Source organism: Pomacea canaliculata, linkage group LG6, assembly GCF_003073045.1.
Source record: "Pomacea canaliculata isolate SZHN2017 linkage group LG6, ASM307304v1, whole genome shotgun sequence".
In the NCBI taxonomy this organism is placed as follows: Eukaryota; Metazoa; Mollusca; class Gastropoda; order Architaenioglossa; family Ampullariidae; genus Pomacea; species Pomacea canaliculata.
Window position 1 is genome coordinate 20,643,715 of NC_037595.1, and position 17,834 is coordinate 20,661,548.

At 36.2% G+C, this 17,834-nt stretch overlaps 2 protein-coding genes across 6 annotated transcripts in view; one reads left to right on the forward strand and one right to left on the reverse strand.

Annotated features, from left to right (window-relative positions):
• Positions 1-4,601: 4,601 nt before the first annotated feature.
• On the reverse strand, positions 4,602-11,027 carry LOC112567379 (putative methyltransferase C9orf114 homolog). Its single transcript, XM_025244092.1, is given in 11 exon segments — positions 4,602-4,741; positions 5,740-5,887; positions 6,230-6,431; positions 6,873-6,939; positions 7,245-7,375; positions 7,758-7,867; positions 8,396-8,484; positions 8,864-8,955; positions 9,245-9,373; positions 10,343-10,370; positions 10,896-11,027. Coding segments are annotated over 11 exon segments (1,131 nt in total). The 5' UTR covers positions 10,956-11,027; the 3' UTR covers positions 4,602-4,666.
• A 155-nt stretch (positions 11,028-11,182) lies between these two features.
• LOC112567376 (vacuolar protein sorting-associated protein 13A-like) overlaps positions 11,183-17,834 on the forward strand; it is a 61,769-nt gene continuing 55,117 nt past the window's right edge. For 3 of the 5 annotated variants that reach the window (XM_025244085.1, XM_025244088.1, XM_025244089.1), the window contains exons 1-4: positions 11,183-11,248; positions 11,384-11,886; positions 12,271-12,415; positions 13,809-13,852. In XM_025244085.1, coding sequence (XP_025099870.1) covers positions 12,319-12,415; positions 13,809-13,852 — 141 coding nt within the window. In that variant the 5' untranslated portion in view covers positions 11,183-11,248; positions 11,384-11,886; positions 12,271-12,318. Of the gene's footprint in view, positions 11,249-11,289; positions 11,887-12,270; positions 12,416-13,808; positions 13,853-17,834 lie in introns of those variants that run through there. The other 2 variants (XM_025244087.1, XM_025244086.1) reach the window with 2 other exon arrangements.

Below are 17,834 nucleotides of genomic sequence, written 5' to 3' on the forward strand. Positions count from 1 at the left end.
AGATATGTCCTTCCAGCCCCGTCTCATTGTGACAACACTGCGAGTTGACGATATAGTAACCGCTATAAATATAAGTGGCTGGCTGAATTGTCTTATTAAAAGGATCATTTTTTAAAGTGTTTCGAGAACATCCTCCAAATTTACGTGGTCGTGTGTTCTTATTAACGATTCGTACATCAAAGAAACCGGTGATGTCAACGTCTGTAAGACGAGTTCCCGACAATTTTTAAACCACCCGGGATCCCTTAGTAGAGGCAGGTTTAAGCACTTCCTTCCCTTGGCACCGCAGCTGCCTCAGCCTGTTTGCGCTTAAGAGACTCTAATTACCTTTAACGCGTGCTGCTTTTTTTCCCCCACAAAAATTCATTTACCTTTTTTACAGTACCCCCATGCACACACACCTCACCCCTCTCGACCCTTGGACACCTTCACCGCATAACCTAAACTTACCTCTTGACCCTTGACCCAAAGGACTGTGACGCACGTACCTGAAGCTAAAGTCAAGTCTTCACCTTAAAAGCAGATCTGTTATGGGGCTGTGTGTAGCCAGGTTGGAATTTTAAGTAAAGGGCATCCCGGAAAATCTTTTGACGAAAACCGGGTGGCGGGTGGGAGGTGTGTCTACCACTAACAGTCTCCCGAACCAGGTTAAAAGCCTGCAGTTACCTTCCCGAGGGCGTCTACCTTAGACTGTTAGAAAATTGTCTTGCAGGCACTTTTGGTAAAAAAAAAACTGAAGAAGAGTTTTCAGAAGAGCTTTTTCAGTAAATACCAACAGGTTTATTACCATTCACGTCAAAATATTCAGTAATTGCACACTAACAGTTGCAGTTTCAGGTGGTGTGGTAAACTTGGGGGGTCGCTGGTGGAAAACTGTTCACTGGATCAGAGGTGAAACATTCAAACATGTGTGAGAGGCAATGTAATTGCATGTATGTATGCACATTTGTCTGTGCGTATATTTAAAGATGTAATGTAAATGTGTACACGTGTACATGGTGATGATGGATGCACTTTGCGAGCGATTTGACTCGTGGCCATGGCGTGTCGTCATCGATAGACTGGGTAGAGCTGTCTTCTCTCTCCCACCAGACACCCCTGCACCCTTTTCTGTACATCTCACCCAGCACACAGTAATTCCTATGTTTGTTTTTTTGAAAGGCCCCTAGCACCACAGTTAAATAAGTTCTGACAGCCACATCAGCCTGGTATGCAAATGCAGATTTTTCAAGTTTTCTCTTCCACTGTCTGCATATTTCCCAGAATAGTCTGCAATTCTTCTTATATATTTATTACAATACTTGTTGATGTTATTATTGTTGTATTTTTAGCAGTATCTCTTGCTCTGTATATTCTGGATATGTATTAAAAGAAGGTTTTATTTTTTATTTGTTTTTTTTTACAATGTTTGCTTGAAAGCATTACATTTTGAGTCAGAAATGTCTAGTCCATGTCTTTATAATTCAAGAAGTTTCTTTATGTTCTCAAATCTGGACAGACTGAGATCCTTTCTGTAAAAGAAGGTCACCATGACTACCTACAGCAAGCCGCACAAGTTGAAAAAAAACGGATCTTTGTTAAGCGAAAATTGTTTTACATTTCTGTAGTAGACTCTTTAGTCGTTTCGTCGGTACGCGCAGATGTTTTAACGCTTTAAAACAATTTTCAGTAAACTATGAGTTCTGAGAGTCTTTTGTGTCCCTCCGTTTGTTCTCAGACGTCTGTAAACTTGCTTGAAAGCATTTCTCACGGTCTTTTTTGCGGATTCCTCACCTCAGCTATAGTTTGATTTACATACCAGGAACCGTTGTTCCCGAAATAGCTGTAAGTATGCTGCATGCCTGCTGGCTGTTTGGCAAACTATGGATGTGCACTGGTGTTCTTTGAAGTCACTTCACTCACACTGGTGTGTCATGAGCAGTAAATATTTAGATTCCACCCCTTATCAAGGGAGTGCATACAAAGAACACGTCACGAGGTTTGTGAATAGACAAGAAAATAAACGAACACAGGCTCGCGCCGTCGTCAGTAAATCTTGGCGCATTTTCATTGTAGCAACTGTCAAACCTCTTCAAAGCTCGACGAAGTAGGTGTCAAGACTTACAGTTATCTCCCAGCTCCGAAAACCAAGTCTCAGATTTGCGAGCTACCGGCACTAGGCCTTCCATGGCTCTACATCAGTTTTTTTCTCGGCTTCTGGAAGGAAAGAAAACCCGACCCAGCAATAATCGAGGAAAACAAATTGTTCCCTTCTCAAGATCGGTGAAGAAAAGATAAAGCAAACAAAAAACCGTGTCAAGGGGAAAGAATGAGTAAAACAACAATGTAGCTCACTACTGTAGGTGAGTTTAAGAGAACACAGCAGTCAGCTCTTCTATTATCACAAGTCCTGAGTAACAGTTGTCATCACCTAATGATAAAATAAAGGGCTCGCAAGGATTATGGGTCAATCAATCAAACAATCAATCAATTACCTTCTGGTGACAGCCTGTTAGTTTCAGTGATGTACTGCTAAGGGAAGGGTGGGACAGGGGGTAGACTCCTGTTCTAGGCGGGGCAAGAGACGTGTACCAAAATATTTTGCGTTTTTAAAATCGCTTTAATGAAAACAAGATGCTTAATAAAAACATTCATTCAATATTTGATATCTTTATAATTCACAATAACCACCTACTTTTCATTATTTTGTTTAAATTTACAGCAGTTATTGACGTAGTCCTTTTTTATTAGTCTTCTGCAAAATGAACAAGTATTTGCTTCTATGATGACCAGACTGGGCACTTTGCTTGCTGACGCTGGGCTTAAAAGGAAAAATAAAACATTTTGGCACGGTAGTCTGTTTCTACCCTTAGGTAAGCACACGAGTTTACGCTGCAGACCATGTGCATAAATAATAAATAAGCATCCCTAAGTTATGAAGTAGCAGCAGCCGCGAAGAACTGTTCCTACACCTTTATTTCTCGTCTGTTGATTTTCCTGCAAACTGCACAATGTGCAGACTGATCAACATGCTCAAAGCGCCTCAAACTTGACCTTGCTTTTTGTTTTCGTGTGCACTAAAGAAAAAAACGACGCAAGAACTTTTTTTTGGAGTAAGGGGATACTTTTCTCGTACTCGGTGAGGCTATAGCCTCCCAACACAACACCCCACCTTCACCCCCAAAAAAAAAACCCGATACTACATATTATTTTGCTGCTGCAATTGTGAAATAAAGAGATGTGGAGTAAAGATGATATCAGTTAGGGGAAGAAAAAGGAAGAAAACAAGTGTGACAACTGTCTGTTAGAGGTCACTGCCAGGAATAGAAACTACATCCTTACACCGAACTTGCCGATGAAAAACCACGGATCACGCGCGTGCTGATGGGAAGTGATCGTGTTGCGACATGCCGAATGGATGTTGTGGCCACTTCTCCATTTCTCTCCCCATCAGTTATTTGGTGAAGGATTAAGAATGCAGCTTCAACCATTCCATTGGTGTAATCGGTTTTGACTTTTGTAGCCCATGGAGCCCTCGATGTTACCTAGCAACCCTTATTAATATCTCCTCTCGGCTATTAAAATGTTACCTGACAACTATTATCAATGTCTACTATCTCTTATTTAAAAATGCAAAATATTTCTCATATCATTTAATGATACCTACAATGTGTGCTTTCTTCACGAGTGTGTATTTCAGGGTAAAAACAATAGTACAAAAAAAAAAAAGGATTCCCATTACGATTTTTAAAAATCCTTTTCAACCTTAATGAAAAAGTTTAAAAAAATTAATTACCAACATAATACAGACCTTGAGTCGCAAAATCATCCAAAAACAATTTCCTGTGGGTAGAGATATAGACGAAGAAAGAGGGAGAAAGCAAAGGAAGTTTTCACACGCGACTCTTTGCCGACAGCGCTGCTCTGCTTAGTGTCACAATAATCTGGAACTAGGATAAATCTGAAAACATCACTATTTCCAGCAACAGCTTTGAAATGAACCAACACTGATGACATGTCACCATCAGCTATTTCAGGTGAGCCTCTAGGGGTAACTACTGGTATCATCTAACACGCCATGGCTTTCCTGCTTATCGGGTGGCGGATAAAACTGGCTACATTTTGCAAAACTCATCACGTTCTCATTTGTCTGTAGGAGGAACCATGCTTGACATTTTAATGCTCTTTTTTTTTCGCCGTCTTTATTCCAATCACAGATAGTAAATGTGCAAACACAAATGTCATACATCATGAAAGAGAATGTGCAACATTCTGACCTTAAATTCGTAAAAAGTACGGTTTTAATGAAATAGACTAAATGACCTCCTACAATCCCACACCTACCCCTAAACGCAATTTTTCCGTTATCAAAGCAGAATTTCATACCTTGTAAATTTCTTACAGTTTCTTTCCTATATAACCAGCAAAAGCTGCTTTCTTTAATGTGGTATGCTATTTAGTTTGAAATTCCAACTTGCTCACTAATGACATGAGACTAGTCAGCATGTGATCTTTGGTCACTGCATGCTAATCTTAGAGTAAATTGTCGATGTCCGGTGAGTTTAAGGTTGCTGTAAGAGTCTCCCACTAGGAACAAAATACAAGTTCTTACACAAAAGAAATATCTTGATTCTGTTTTATTCTCTTTATACAAAAATAGGATCGTTTTTAAAAATACAACTTCCTGTCACGAAACAGCTTCAGATGCTTGGGTTGCTGCTATCTTTGGTCTCAAGGCTGACAGTGTAATCAAAATGGCTTCCTGCAAATAACATAAGGCGATGAATGTTACAGGTATACGTTTCTTGAGTTCATTAAGAACTTTCACTGACAAGTACGAATACAACAGGTCTCGTGATTCACCCCGACTGTTACAATTTAAATCAATAACTAGTTTATTTGTAGAGGCTAACAATGAGCTGCTCTAATGTTAAGTTCCTTGCTTTGCCTTATTCTTTTCAACAACAGAAAATGACAATAAAAAAAACCGCATTAACCATCATCATATCCAACACTTTACATTCCTTCACCGCTTTTCATGGAATCTATGTTACCAATTACATGCTGGAGCTGTTTGTGAGATGTGACCCGAAGTGCTTCGTTAGTTTGAAATTTTTCTTATAGAATGATAAATAGTATAAAATGCACACAACATGGACATCTAAATTTATAGCTAAATCCTTAGTGTTCGCGTGCTCAATTGGATTGAAACCTGCCCGCGGAAGCGAACAAAAAGAAAAAGACTTAGATCGAAACATTAGACACCTGAATTACTATTCCTAACTCCCTGGTAATACTGTCTGTCATGGTAACCCTCACGTAACGACTCCAACTTACACTGTTTATAGTATCTACATACCTTTCTCCACTGTTTTACGTTCTACTCTTGAGACTCGTATTCTGCCCGAGACCTATAATGAGGTATCTGACCCCGCGTGACCTGGCCGCACAGCTGTCACCCAGTCCGCCTAAGCCATTCTAGCAGGTGCGCGAGCAAGTGTGACTGATGCAAGCCTTGTTACCTGGAATGTTCGGTGCGAGCGCATGCGTGACGGATAAATGCCAGATGCTTTGTGCATTGTATATAAGCCCTGAGAGTGAGTGAGGAAGCAGCAGCAGACTTAGAGGTAACATGCAGCAGAGAGAGTGAGAAAGACAGGCAACAAGAGTAGCTGCGGAAGTGTCGTCGTAAATATTTCATGACTGAAACACTTCGTATGCTCCAGGATCATGATTACTTGCTTTCTCCTTAATTTTTACCTCAGTCCGAATAGTGCGACTACCCTGTGTTGGGCAGCTATTGATGTAGTGTTGGAATAACAAACTGGGGTCATCCTCCTCTAAACTTTCATCTGCCTCCAGACTTGCTTCCAAACCTTGTAGCCCTCCAAATACCACAAGTCCATGCCTGGTCACCAAGAAAACAATACTCTTTAGGAACGAAAATATCATCACTGATGCTCATTCTGTGTATGTATGTGCATATGGGAATGAAGACATGTGTAAGTGTGAGAGTGGAGTCAAGTCTTTTGATTCTGCAAATTACAGTGATCCAAGGTATAGCCCTATAATTTACAGTTCAAATATCATTCTTAGTTTAACAAAAAATCATTTGACAAAGAAGCATAAAACCTCACACAAATAAGTATGAATTACGAAAAAAAACTTGCTCCCAAAATTCTAAATAATCCTTCTGGATATTTTTAATAACCATTTTAGAAACAAAAATAGTAAATGCTTTCCAACTAACTTGAAGTGTGAAAGCTGCAAAGCATCCACTGATTCACCTCGCTCAGAGGTTCCAATACTCAGATCATAGCCATCAGTAAAGGGACATTCCACAAACACAGCTCCCAGGCTTTTGGCCAGGCGAACCTGGTAGCCCCAGTACAAGCCTTCCTCAGTTCGAGGAGTTTCAGGGTGGACAACTGTGCCAATACGTTTCTTGGTCCCTGTAAAATGACACAATACATTTATGATATGTCCAAAAATAACCCTATCCAAACGTTTCTAAACAGCTTATAAAATGCAATTTTCCGAATCACACATTTTTCTACTTTACAATGCAGATATGAAAAATCACTTGCTCCCAACAAAAAAAAAAAGCAGTACTATGCAAGAGAAAAAAATTCTATTCTTTCTACTAAAGAAATACACAAAACCCTATCAACTGCAAGAATATTTCAGTACCAGCATTAATTTCTAATAAGCCTTCTAGATGTCTGTCTAAAATGTCTAATTTGTTGTTAACTCTATACACGACCCTGGATCAAATATGTTCATAATTTATAGAGCTGCAACATAAAGGCCTTAACGTAATAAGAATCTCTGTAAGAAATACATGTAGACACATGATTTGGCTTTTAAATAAGTATGAACAAGTAGTAACTAACCATTATCAGGTGCCATTCTGACTGTTACGCGAGTGCCAGGTGCAAGCTTCTTGTCAAGCTGAACTTCCTGAAAATTCCAATTATCCTTAATGACATTTAAATCATAATCTTTATTATTATCATTCCTATTTAATATATTATTTGTATCACATTATCAAATTACTTGTTACATTTAAAGCTTTCAGACCATTAACAGACATATCTCCCATAATCTTGAATAAACAGCGACTTTGTCAAGGTAATTTACACTCTTTATCAGGATTCCCCTAAGATACAACAGTTATGGTTCTATACCACTTTCCCATCAAAAATCACTTCTCACATTACTGTTCTTTAAGTTCTAATGCAAGATTTTCTCTAAAATATACCAACCTTCTGCAAGCCAACATTAGCAAAAGATCCTTTCCCTTCTTTGACAGGTTTGTCCAAAACTGCGCCTTCACGAAACTTACACTCTTCAGAGGCACGCATATGGTGTGGGCAGTCTAAAGGATTCAACAAACCTGAGAGAAGAAAAAATTAACTTCAGGATTCTTTTTCTTTTTGAAAGAAGATGGAACTCATCATTTAGAAGGACCATTTTAAAGAATTATGCAATTCTTAAAAAAAAATCCTTCTCACATTTTTTTTAAAATAAAGGAACATACCCTATTTTTAAATTTTTTTGAGCAAAATTCCACTTTCTGCAAACCTAATATAATTAAAATCAAAATCATAAATCTTTTTCCAGCTCTGTAGAGTGTTTCTTATTTTCTTGAACTATTTGTTAGTCTCCACATTTCAGTTCTAAAGTACGACACCAGTCAATAAGCAAGTAAAAGACTATTAACTAAGATAAGAGTGTTTCTGTATTACAAATATCTAAAACTGCACAGAATAGATCACCTGCATACTGTAAGTCTCGATGTTGTGGAAAGAAAATTTTCCTGAGGTACTGTGGGCACTCAAGGTATTGAAGAATCCGTGCCATCTGTAAGCATCCATTTTTTCCGCATCTTCTCTGGGTCATCACTATATAACACATATTAATGTAGCAAACACTGACACCTCAAAGCGCCATTTTTGAGATTTTATTAATACATCTCTTCACAGATAAACATGCTTTTTAAAATTTTTAGTTTTTAACTGGAAACTACCACGCTGAACTGAAACCATGGAATTCACTGCCATTCTCAGTTTGAATCATTCAGCCTGCTCCACATTTCACAAGGGTGTTCAAGACATTTGTTTTGGAAATACCTGTTGAAGTAACTCCTTTCTTGCTGCAATTTATGGTTATGATGTATGTGTGCATGTGTATTTTCAGCAAGAGAGAGTACTATTATATTATACCATTCACCTATCAACTGTACTCTTACATGCCTGGCCTGGTAAGCATAGTCACATGCTGGAACACCATGCTATACAAGCATCTTTATTATTATTATTCATTACACTGCAAATTAAATTGAATTTAAAATACTTCTGTTTATATATCTATAAGACAAAGGATTCAATCATCCAGTAGAAGTCACTAGGGAGACAGGTAAAAGGAAACTCACCTGTTGAGTGTGTTGGTCTCATCAAATATAATGACTTCATCAATATTAAAAACTACTGCTGCCCGTGCAATCTGGAAAGGAAGAACAAAAGAAACAAAATTTATGAGCCTGTAAAATCTCAAGGCCAGATATGTTACAGCTCAGCATCAGGGATACTTTGAATAGTTTGCTTTTGCACATCCCTGTCATGCAAAGCAATATGACAATGAAACTGTAAAATAAATTATTTCATCCACTAACAGCTTATGTGTCTCTTTGCCATCTTGTTTTTGGATTTTTTAAACAGGATTATGAGCCTTCTTCTTTTCCAACATTGTAAACCATGTTGCTTCTCTGAAATTTTATTGTTGTGGTATTTACATTGATAGCTAGAGGGTTCATGCTATCACACTCAGTGTTCCATCATACAGATCAGATTGTTGACAACAAGAATTTACACATTATCCTTACCTGCCCGGCCAAGTATGTGCGCAATTCTGGGGACTGTGCATTGTCCAGGATGGAACCTGGTAGTGCAACTGACAAAGTGAAATTGCGACCCACTGAAACATATGAATACAACAAACAGAAAAATAGGAAATTTTTGTGTTAAAAAAATAATTTCTCAGCAATAACTATATTCTCTCCAACCACAAAAATAAATCTGCTGTCTTGCATTTTTAGTATTGTGCCCTGTTTCCATCAATTGTAAATTTTAAAAAAATCGAAGGGAAAAACTAAGATATGAATAACTGCACAAACAAGTTTCTTGCTTGTTGTGTGGATGCTAGGTTTACCTGGAAAAAAAATTCAAGTACATTATACAGTCCAATACAAACTACATGTACATACAAGTTTCTTGTTTGTTTTGCTGCTCTTGCTTCTCCTTTCCTTGAAGTATTTTTTCCTCTTTGCTTTTCTTCAGTTCCTCATACTCTTTAATATGCATCTCCTCCCTCTTCTTCCGCTTTTCTGTCTGTTCTGTTCCATATTCAAAAGCAATTAGGATAAATCATTTATATTTATTCACTTAATTAGCTATTGTAGTGACCTCCTCCCATGTTCTTAACTAGACAGAACATAATTCAAATTAGAAAAAAAACTACATATGCAGCTAAAAAAATTCAATATAAAACAGGTTCATGAAATCAATGGCTGAATTAATTGGCCTAATATCTGCTAAAAGATTTAATATTTGAGAAAATATTTACTTAAAGACATAACTTTTGACAAAAAGAAAGAGGTGAGAAATTTGAGGTACGTAGGCAGGTGTCTTCCATTATCGTAAAACTTCTTTTGCAGCAGCTGCACTCTTTACAGTTAAAATATTTTTGCTTATCTTGAGATTTTTGTTCACTATATGTGCTTGAATGAACTAGTAAAGAGGGGTTTTGCGACTGCCTAAAGTAGTAGATGCTCTCTGGCCATGCTGCGATGCATAGACGATGGCTACTTGATGCTCAGCATCTCAAAGTAACACACCATACGCTTGCAGCTAGTGCTGGGCGCTTACGATGAGACCTAACTCTCTTGACATACCATTCACCCCTCCTTTAGCGTTCCAGTTATTCTAATCTGAGTTCTGCCTTAGACGACTTCACTGCTGCTGTGAGATGACCACCAATGGCAACAGTCAAAAAAATATTTAAGTCAGTTCAACCATGCATCACTCATTGCTCAAGTACAAGAGAAATGCAAGCAATACATTTAACAAATCTTGCATGATATGTGACGACTGAGGCATCTCACTACAAGGATAAAACTTTCTTATCGTAAAGATCATCTTTCATGGCCAAGTGGGCAAATGTAAAGCCTTCCAGTCCACAACAATAAATTCCTTCAGTAGCTTTTCCAAAATCAGTCACATTTAATATACTGTATTTGTTTTCTCAAAAATGACCTAGAACTTTAAACTTAAATTCTACATAATAACTGGTTAAAAGTACTCACTGTCTTTACGCAACACATTCCATTCTTTCTGGAGGAAAAAAAAACCAAAAACAAAATCTGTTGTCAACAAGCATCGGTAGTTATACCCGCAAGTATGAAGTCATCCATAGTTTCATAAACTCCACGAGCCATTGAATAATCATTAATCGTGTAAGTATATAAAATCGCCGCACTATGAATATGATAAGTATTAAAACATCTCGAGTGGTTCAGTTTTTTAAGTCAATGTTTTATTGACCAGACTTGTGTATCAGCCATTTTTTGGGGTGCAGTGTGAAAGCAAGAACTGTATGTAGTATGTAGGTAAGCTTAGAACAAGTGCTACAGATTAATGTCCTGTGTATTAGTACTATCGTTTGTAGTAGCGATCGATGCAATATCTACAACTACTGTTCACAGAAATGGCAGTGATGCGATTCACTACATAGTCAACTTTTCCGATTTATTTTTCAAGTGGTTGAGGCGATCTCAATCTTTTTGTGTCCCCAACTAAAATAGCTACCCATAATAATAAGGAATTCGCAAGAACTTTTTCCCAGTGCACAAAACTTACACTTGAAAGCAATGTATCCTTTTCATTTCCTTTTTTAAACTTCTTTGCTTTTGATTCCATTCCTCGACTCCACGTGAAGCAAAAGCGTAATGAATTAATCCGAGCACAAGTTCGAGATCAGACTTGTACAATTTGGATATTAAATATTTAAGAATAACAAAAGATACAAACTCAGATCAATAAACAACCGATTTAAAATATCTAAGTTTATTAAAAATGTTATATATATAATAAACTTCAATGTTTAATGTTTATAGTTATAAACTGAGATCAAAGTCATCATTATTCCTATATAGCTTAACATTGGTGCAGCTTTGAAAATGCAAGCAGACGACAAAAAGTGACATCAGCAGGTTTGTACAAATGTAGGCTGTTATCGTATTATCTGCTCTATAATTAGTGTATTCTCAACAAAAATTCATTGGCAGAATTTTTTTAGCTATCATTCTTGTACTGTGAGGGCTAAGGGATTTTTGTTTCCTTTGCAGCAGACGATATCCAGCATCATTTCCTGTGTTTCCTTGAGCGTCGATTCTCGCGATAGACATCGATCGACGCAAATTCTATGTTTTGAGCGCATTGGGAATGTTCTGCGAGTTCCGGCACATGTTTTTAAATTCAAGCGCTATGAAAAATTCTGATGTTATCAGACCTTACAAATTTCTATTTTGTCTTCCACGAGTGCGTCGTCCCAACTAATGCGTTTCCTCTTGCTGGAAAAATGACAATCATATCCAAAGCATAGGCGCGAGCTCAGCTTCAGTGTAATAATGTATTCATTCATCGACCAACTGCTCTGATCAATATACATTCTCTGGTCTCAAGTGCAGCATATGGTGCAAAGATTAGAGGGTAAAAAGGACAGCGCTGTGCAAGTCACTTAATTCATCAACAACAGACAGTTTGTCTTTCCACAAGGATTATACTTCAGTTGGTACCTTGACACCGTTGCACAGTTTTCCCGTCATCTGCGACCTGGATAGAATTTCAGGTAAATAATCATATACTAACTGATTGTTTATCCATTGATAGTATGCCTATAGGAGAAGTGTCTATATCACATAATCTGGGAGTGGGCTTTTGCCATCCTTTGCTTAAGTAGTCTTTTACTATATCGAGTATCTTACAGTTTTATATAGCTGTCACAAAGGCAATAAAAATATAATCTGAGAAAGTCTTGTGTGTGTGCATCTGTCTACACATACTTCTGTGTGTACACATGCAGTTGTATGGGAGCATATATATGTATCTCTGCAAGATGATATTATCACCTGCTTCTGTACATATTTTGAATTTCATTTATTGCACTTTAGTGCTATGCTGTAGTTAAAAGATGGATAGTACATATAATGTTCAATATTTTGTTTTTCTTCAGGCTTCTTCAGATCAAACTTAATGTTTTCCAGACAAGCATAATGCCATAATGTTGGAATCTGTTGTTGCCAACCTCCTCAACAAATATGTTGGGAAGTATATCCTTAATATCGATTCCAGTAATCTGAATGTCAGCATTTTCAAAGGTGAGCATTATGGACCTAAGCAGAATACTATTGCATCTCACTGATGTGTGTTTCCCCTGTTCGTTTCTCAACATATACCATTAAACTAACTTATAATACATCATTGCTTACCTTAATGAAATGTGCTGATGCGTGGCATGCCTAAAGAATAAACATACACTTTCACAATATCTTATGCTTACTGACAACTTTAGATCATGGTTTGATTTGAACTTTGGAGTTCAGTGTCCAAGAAAGATTTTTGTTTTCTTTTTTCTTATTTTTTGTTTATTTATTTTTTTTTTAGTTAGGTCAGATGCAGGACACGTACATCCCTGCTGAGACTAGTCATGAAGTAGTTGAACAGATAGAAATTACCTGATTGGTATCACGTTAAATAAGAAATTTAATTTTTAATGCTCATGTTGACAGAGTGTGTAAGAAGTCTAATCACAGGTTGTATCTTCTTAGAAAGTCAAATGCACATTCAACAAAAGTGTAGAGAGTGGTACATTCAACACTGGTAGAGAGTGGTACATAATGTAATGCACACTAGTCAAGAACAGTTGATTGTGATAAAGTGTCTTCCATCACTTAATCGACTTTATTGTATGACAATGTTCGTATACATTTTTATCTATTTAATTTTAATACACATATTTAGGTATGTTCAATACCTGTAAAGTGTAGCAAGATATAGAGGTTTTGGGTCTATCTTCTGTTGGCTTTGTTTTTTTAACAAAGTGCCTGGACAGTTTTGGTTTCTTTGGATCATCCTTTTTCACACGTTTGTTTCATTGACATGTGTTAGTGATCAGCTGTGTAATTTTCGACTTTTGACTACCCTTATTATAATGAGTTTGCAGTCTACATTCCTAGATTTTCTCTGCTTCTGTTCTGTTCCTCCAAATAATGCACAGGCTGATGACATAACCTCTTAAAAAATGGAGAGAAAGACGATTTGAAACCTATAAGTATAAGATGCTCTCTGTAGTGTGAAAATATATTAAAATACATCTTTAATCAGTATTCTTGGACTATTAATACTCTTATTGTTTAAGCAACAACCATAATTCATAAATTACTGCAGTTTGCTTTCAACTGTTTTAGGTTTGTTACTGACAGCGAATAATTCTATGAAGGATCTTAAGTTAATAGACTTTAAAAGCAGTCTTTTATAAGATTCTTGAGAGCCTTTTGCAAAGAAAATTACTCCAATATATCACTTGGAGCATTAATATGTTTGTGTGAATTATTTTATAAAGGAGAAAAATCCATGATAATGGTTTTTGAAAGATTTACAAATATCATGTAATATTGGCATTTCAGATCGCTACAGATGAAGTAGTACATATGTACCTTAATTTTTAATTTAAATGATATTGTACTTGTCATGACATTTGTTGTGTTACAGGAGGTGTAGAGTTAACAGATCTCCAGCTAAGGCCAGAGGCCTTGGTAAGTTTCTTTTTCATTTGTCTCATTTTCATCAGCAACCTTTCATATTATTTCTTTCATTTTACTATTTTATGTAGGTTACTTTTCACTTATTAATAATATTTGAAAAATATAAAAATAACATTATAAAGAAAATATTAAAATAAAAGTTAATTTCTGTATCTGATTTTCTTTTTTTCCTTATCTTCATTTCCCTCCCTTACAAAAAGACACATTACAGAAAACCTACAAAAAATACACTACAGATAGCCACATCACAGAAAACCATATTACAAAAATTTGATGTGTAGCTGACAGTGCTGAGGCTTGTATTATTTGGAAAATTGCAGTTTAATTTAAAAGAGCTTTAAGGTAAAGTCCAACTTTTATTCCACCACCTTTGCATTTAGTAAAGTAGTTACGCTCATGCATATCCTTTGCCGTGGGTATGTGGTGGAGCACCTCCAGAATTTATATTTAATTTTATCACATCATTCTGGAAATTTCTGAAAATTATTAATAAAGATGTGGGGTTTTTTGTATTGTAAATGCTGATATGATTCCCACTGTGTTAAAAAAATTGTATTGCTTATTCTCGGTATATTTGAAGTTTACATTATTTAGGAGTGGTTTTTGAAAAATATTAACAATTTCATAAAATTGCTATTAGTCATTTTTTACTTGTCCATAGTTTAAGTTATAAGGAGCCTTTTGTGCATGCAGTTATACTTGAGGAACAAAAGAATCAAAGGGAGTAAAACACAAGAGGAGTCTGCTACAAGAGTAGTTTTAAATACAGGATTGTTCATACAAAGTTGAATGTTTAGACTAGAAAAGTGCCAGGAAGCTGCTTCTTGTTGTAGTAAATCAATAAATAAAAGCATTTTGTGCTTGCAGTCAATAGGGCTTTTTCAATGGTGCATTTTTGAGGTTGACATACATTATAGAAACTGTCATTCAGTTTTAGCATTCTAAGAAATCTTATCTGTGAAAATTGTCAACACAAAAGTTACATTATGTAGGAAGTAGTACAAGCGTTTTCTGTGCTCAGATAGCCAGTGCTCATTTGTAATTTGATGTCTTGATTTGATTCTTGGTAGGGTTGCTTTTGCTCTAGTAAATTTATGCTGGACTAGTATTCGTGCATCATCATCATCATTCCCTTAAGCTTGAACCATTGCCGGTTTGATTGATGAGAATGTGTCCTGTGGTCACAGGTCTCCTGCAGTCAAGCCAGATTCATTGAATGTGCTTAGAAGGTGGCCTTTTAGTCATAGAGCCCTCAGCAAGTGCTAATGTGACTCAAATGGTAGCCTATACTCTGAGATCCATCTATGAGTTTGCAAGCGCAACAACTTTAATATACACTATTGGAGCTGAAACTGTTAAGGCTGCTGGCACCAGACTTGCCTTTCAGTAGATCCTTTTTACAGGATTTAAAGTGTGCTTATTCCAGTTATGGAGCCTCAGAAGATTTCTGTATTATTATTTTGTTGTCCTTCCAACAGATCTTGTTAAAATGTTTAAAGTGCACTCATTCCAGTTATGGAGTTTTTAGTTTCATATTGCTATTTTTTGTCTCTACCTCCTCCAGTTGGGATTGCGTAAGTTGCATGCCTGCTGCACGAGTTCGTGGATACAGGCAAAGTAATGCACATTAATTCCTTCCTCTTTAACTGTAAACAGACAGCTGTGTTTGCATACTTTCAATCCATCATTTACTCAAGAAAATTATTTACTATTCAGATTTAACTGTTTAGCACTGAATCTGAAGCACTGATTTATACTCTTTTTGTTCCCTCCAAATCTGATATTTTCCAAACATTAAAACTACATACTGAGAACCACTATACTGACTATCCATGCCTCCATCCTCACAGTCCCCTAACCCCAACCACAACCAACTGCCTTTTCCCATAATCAATCATTTGAAAGGTCTATAACATATCAACATCAGTGATGCTGTACACCAATCTTTTGGAAATGATCATCATTAATCTCTTTATTATAGTTGGCCTTTTGTTTTGTTTTGTTGGCCAGGTTTTTGTATGTAAATTATGATTAGTTTCATGTTTACAGTCACAGACTTTCTAAACTTCTCTGAAAGAATCTTATATAGGAATAAAATTGATATGTAGAATGACTGATCTTTACAAACTAGTCATTACAAAAATCATTCAGCAGTCTAGACTGTATGTGCCCTTAATTGATTTTAAATGTATGGGTTTTTATTTTCATTGATCTTATTTTGTTTTAACCATTTTCTTCTTTTAATACATGTTTGTTTTATTTTCCTGTACACCTTTATCATTTGTCGTAAAGTTGTAGTCCATTTTGTAGAAATGGAGTATACTTGCACAAAACACTTTGTGTATGGTCTCCTATGGATTGGGAAGTATGAGTATGAAGTGTTTGTCAGGGTATCCCACCAATCAATAATGCAACATCTTGAATAGTTGAAACTTTCTGAGTCATCAGTCATCTTATCTAACTGGGGTGCACAGTGGGAATAATCCAACAGTCAATAATGTAACATCTTGAAGAGCTGTTTGCCTTAACATTATACTTTTTATTTTAAAAAAAAACTACAAAGAATTGGAAATCATTGTACTTGCAACATTAAAGACACTAACACATGTTTATAATAGCAATTATAATGAAATCTTCTTTTTACTTATTTGAAATCAGTGTCAGCCAAATGATTTCATTGAAAAAGCATAGGCAAAGAAGAAAAAAAATTGTTTGAAGCCAATACTTTAAATTCTTTCATTAGTCTATACATGTTGAAATTTGTCTCTTCCAATCACACACCAAGAGAAATTGTTGAACTGTATCCATAAGCAGCTAGTGCGATATCTCAATTTCTCCAAAGAAGTAATCTTTTTCACTTTTTGCTCACAAAATACTTGCAGCACAACTAGCATCAGTGAAATGAGACAGGTGTGTTTTTGTATCAGTGTGTGTGTGTGTGTGTGTTGCTATGTGAAAGGTAGGTATTGTTTAAAAAGTCTTTGAAATGAATGTATTTCTATAAGCAAGCTAATCTCCTTGTACAGAAGAAATACTGAGAAAGAAATTTTTATTGAGACGGGAAAATTTACACAGAACAAATTAAGATTTTTATGTCTGCAGTTCTTGATCTTTATAATAAATTTTTGATTGTACTGCATCCTCCCTTTTGCAGCCATATTTCTTCTAAAATTTCAAAAATAATGTTCACGCACAATCATTCATTCACAAATAATGGTGACGTTTACCTAATTTATTCCCTCCCAATTAATCATTTTGAATAAGGGTGGACAGGTATTGAGAAAAGAGTTATCATCAACCGCTTTATAAGCTGAAGACCGTATAGATAGATGTTTTACAATTCTAAAAAATGGAAGAAAAAGTGTGAGCAAGAATTCTTATTAAGAAGTGCTTCAGTGTAGCACATTAACCATGCATTGTTGTTGAAGCACCTTGCCCTAATACACTCACATAGCGGTGGGCAGACAGCTGGTCCTGAAGACTCAAAAAGGCTTTAATCGTTGCTGACCTCTTGTCTCCAGAAAAGTTTGATGGTGTTTTATGTTTGCTCTGCTGCTGGCACCCAGTCTGCAAACATGCCCTTTTTGAAATTGGAAGTAGCTGAAAGTAGGAATCTGTAAATTTAAATTTGAGAGATTCCTCCACCTTCTCCTTCTCATAATCAATTGATCAATCCATCCTCCATCATCATCCATCAACAAACTGTACAGTTCTGTTAAACATTATATGTTTCAATTTTTTGATATCCCATTCACATAAGTAAAGCTGAGTGAGAGAATATTTGTGTGGGCTTGACGTCAGATCAAATCCCCACCAAATTTGGCAAAATATTTATTTCAGTGAGGTCAAGGTCATAGGCTATGTTTGGTAGATAATGTTGTTTTTTATTTTCTACATTCTAAGATGTTACTTCTGGCTGCAGACAAAACAGTACTATGTAGAAGAAATTACATCTCTTAAATAGAACAAAATT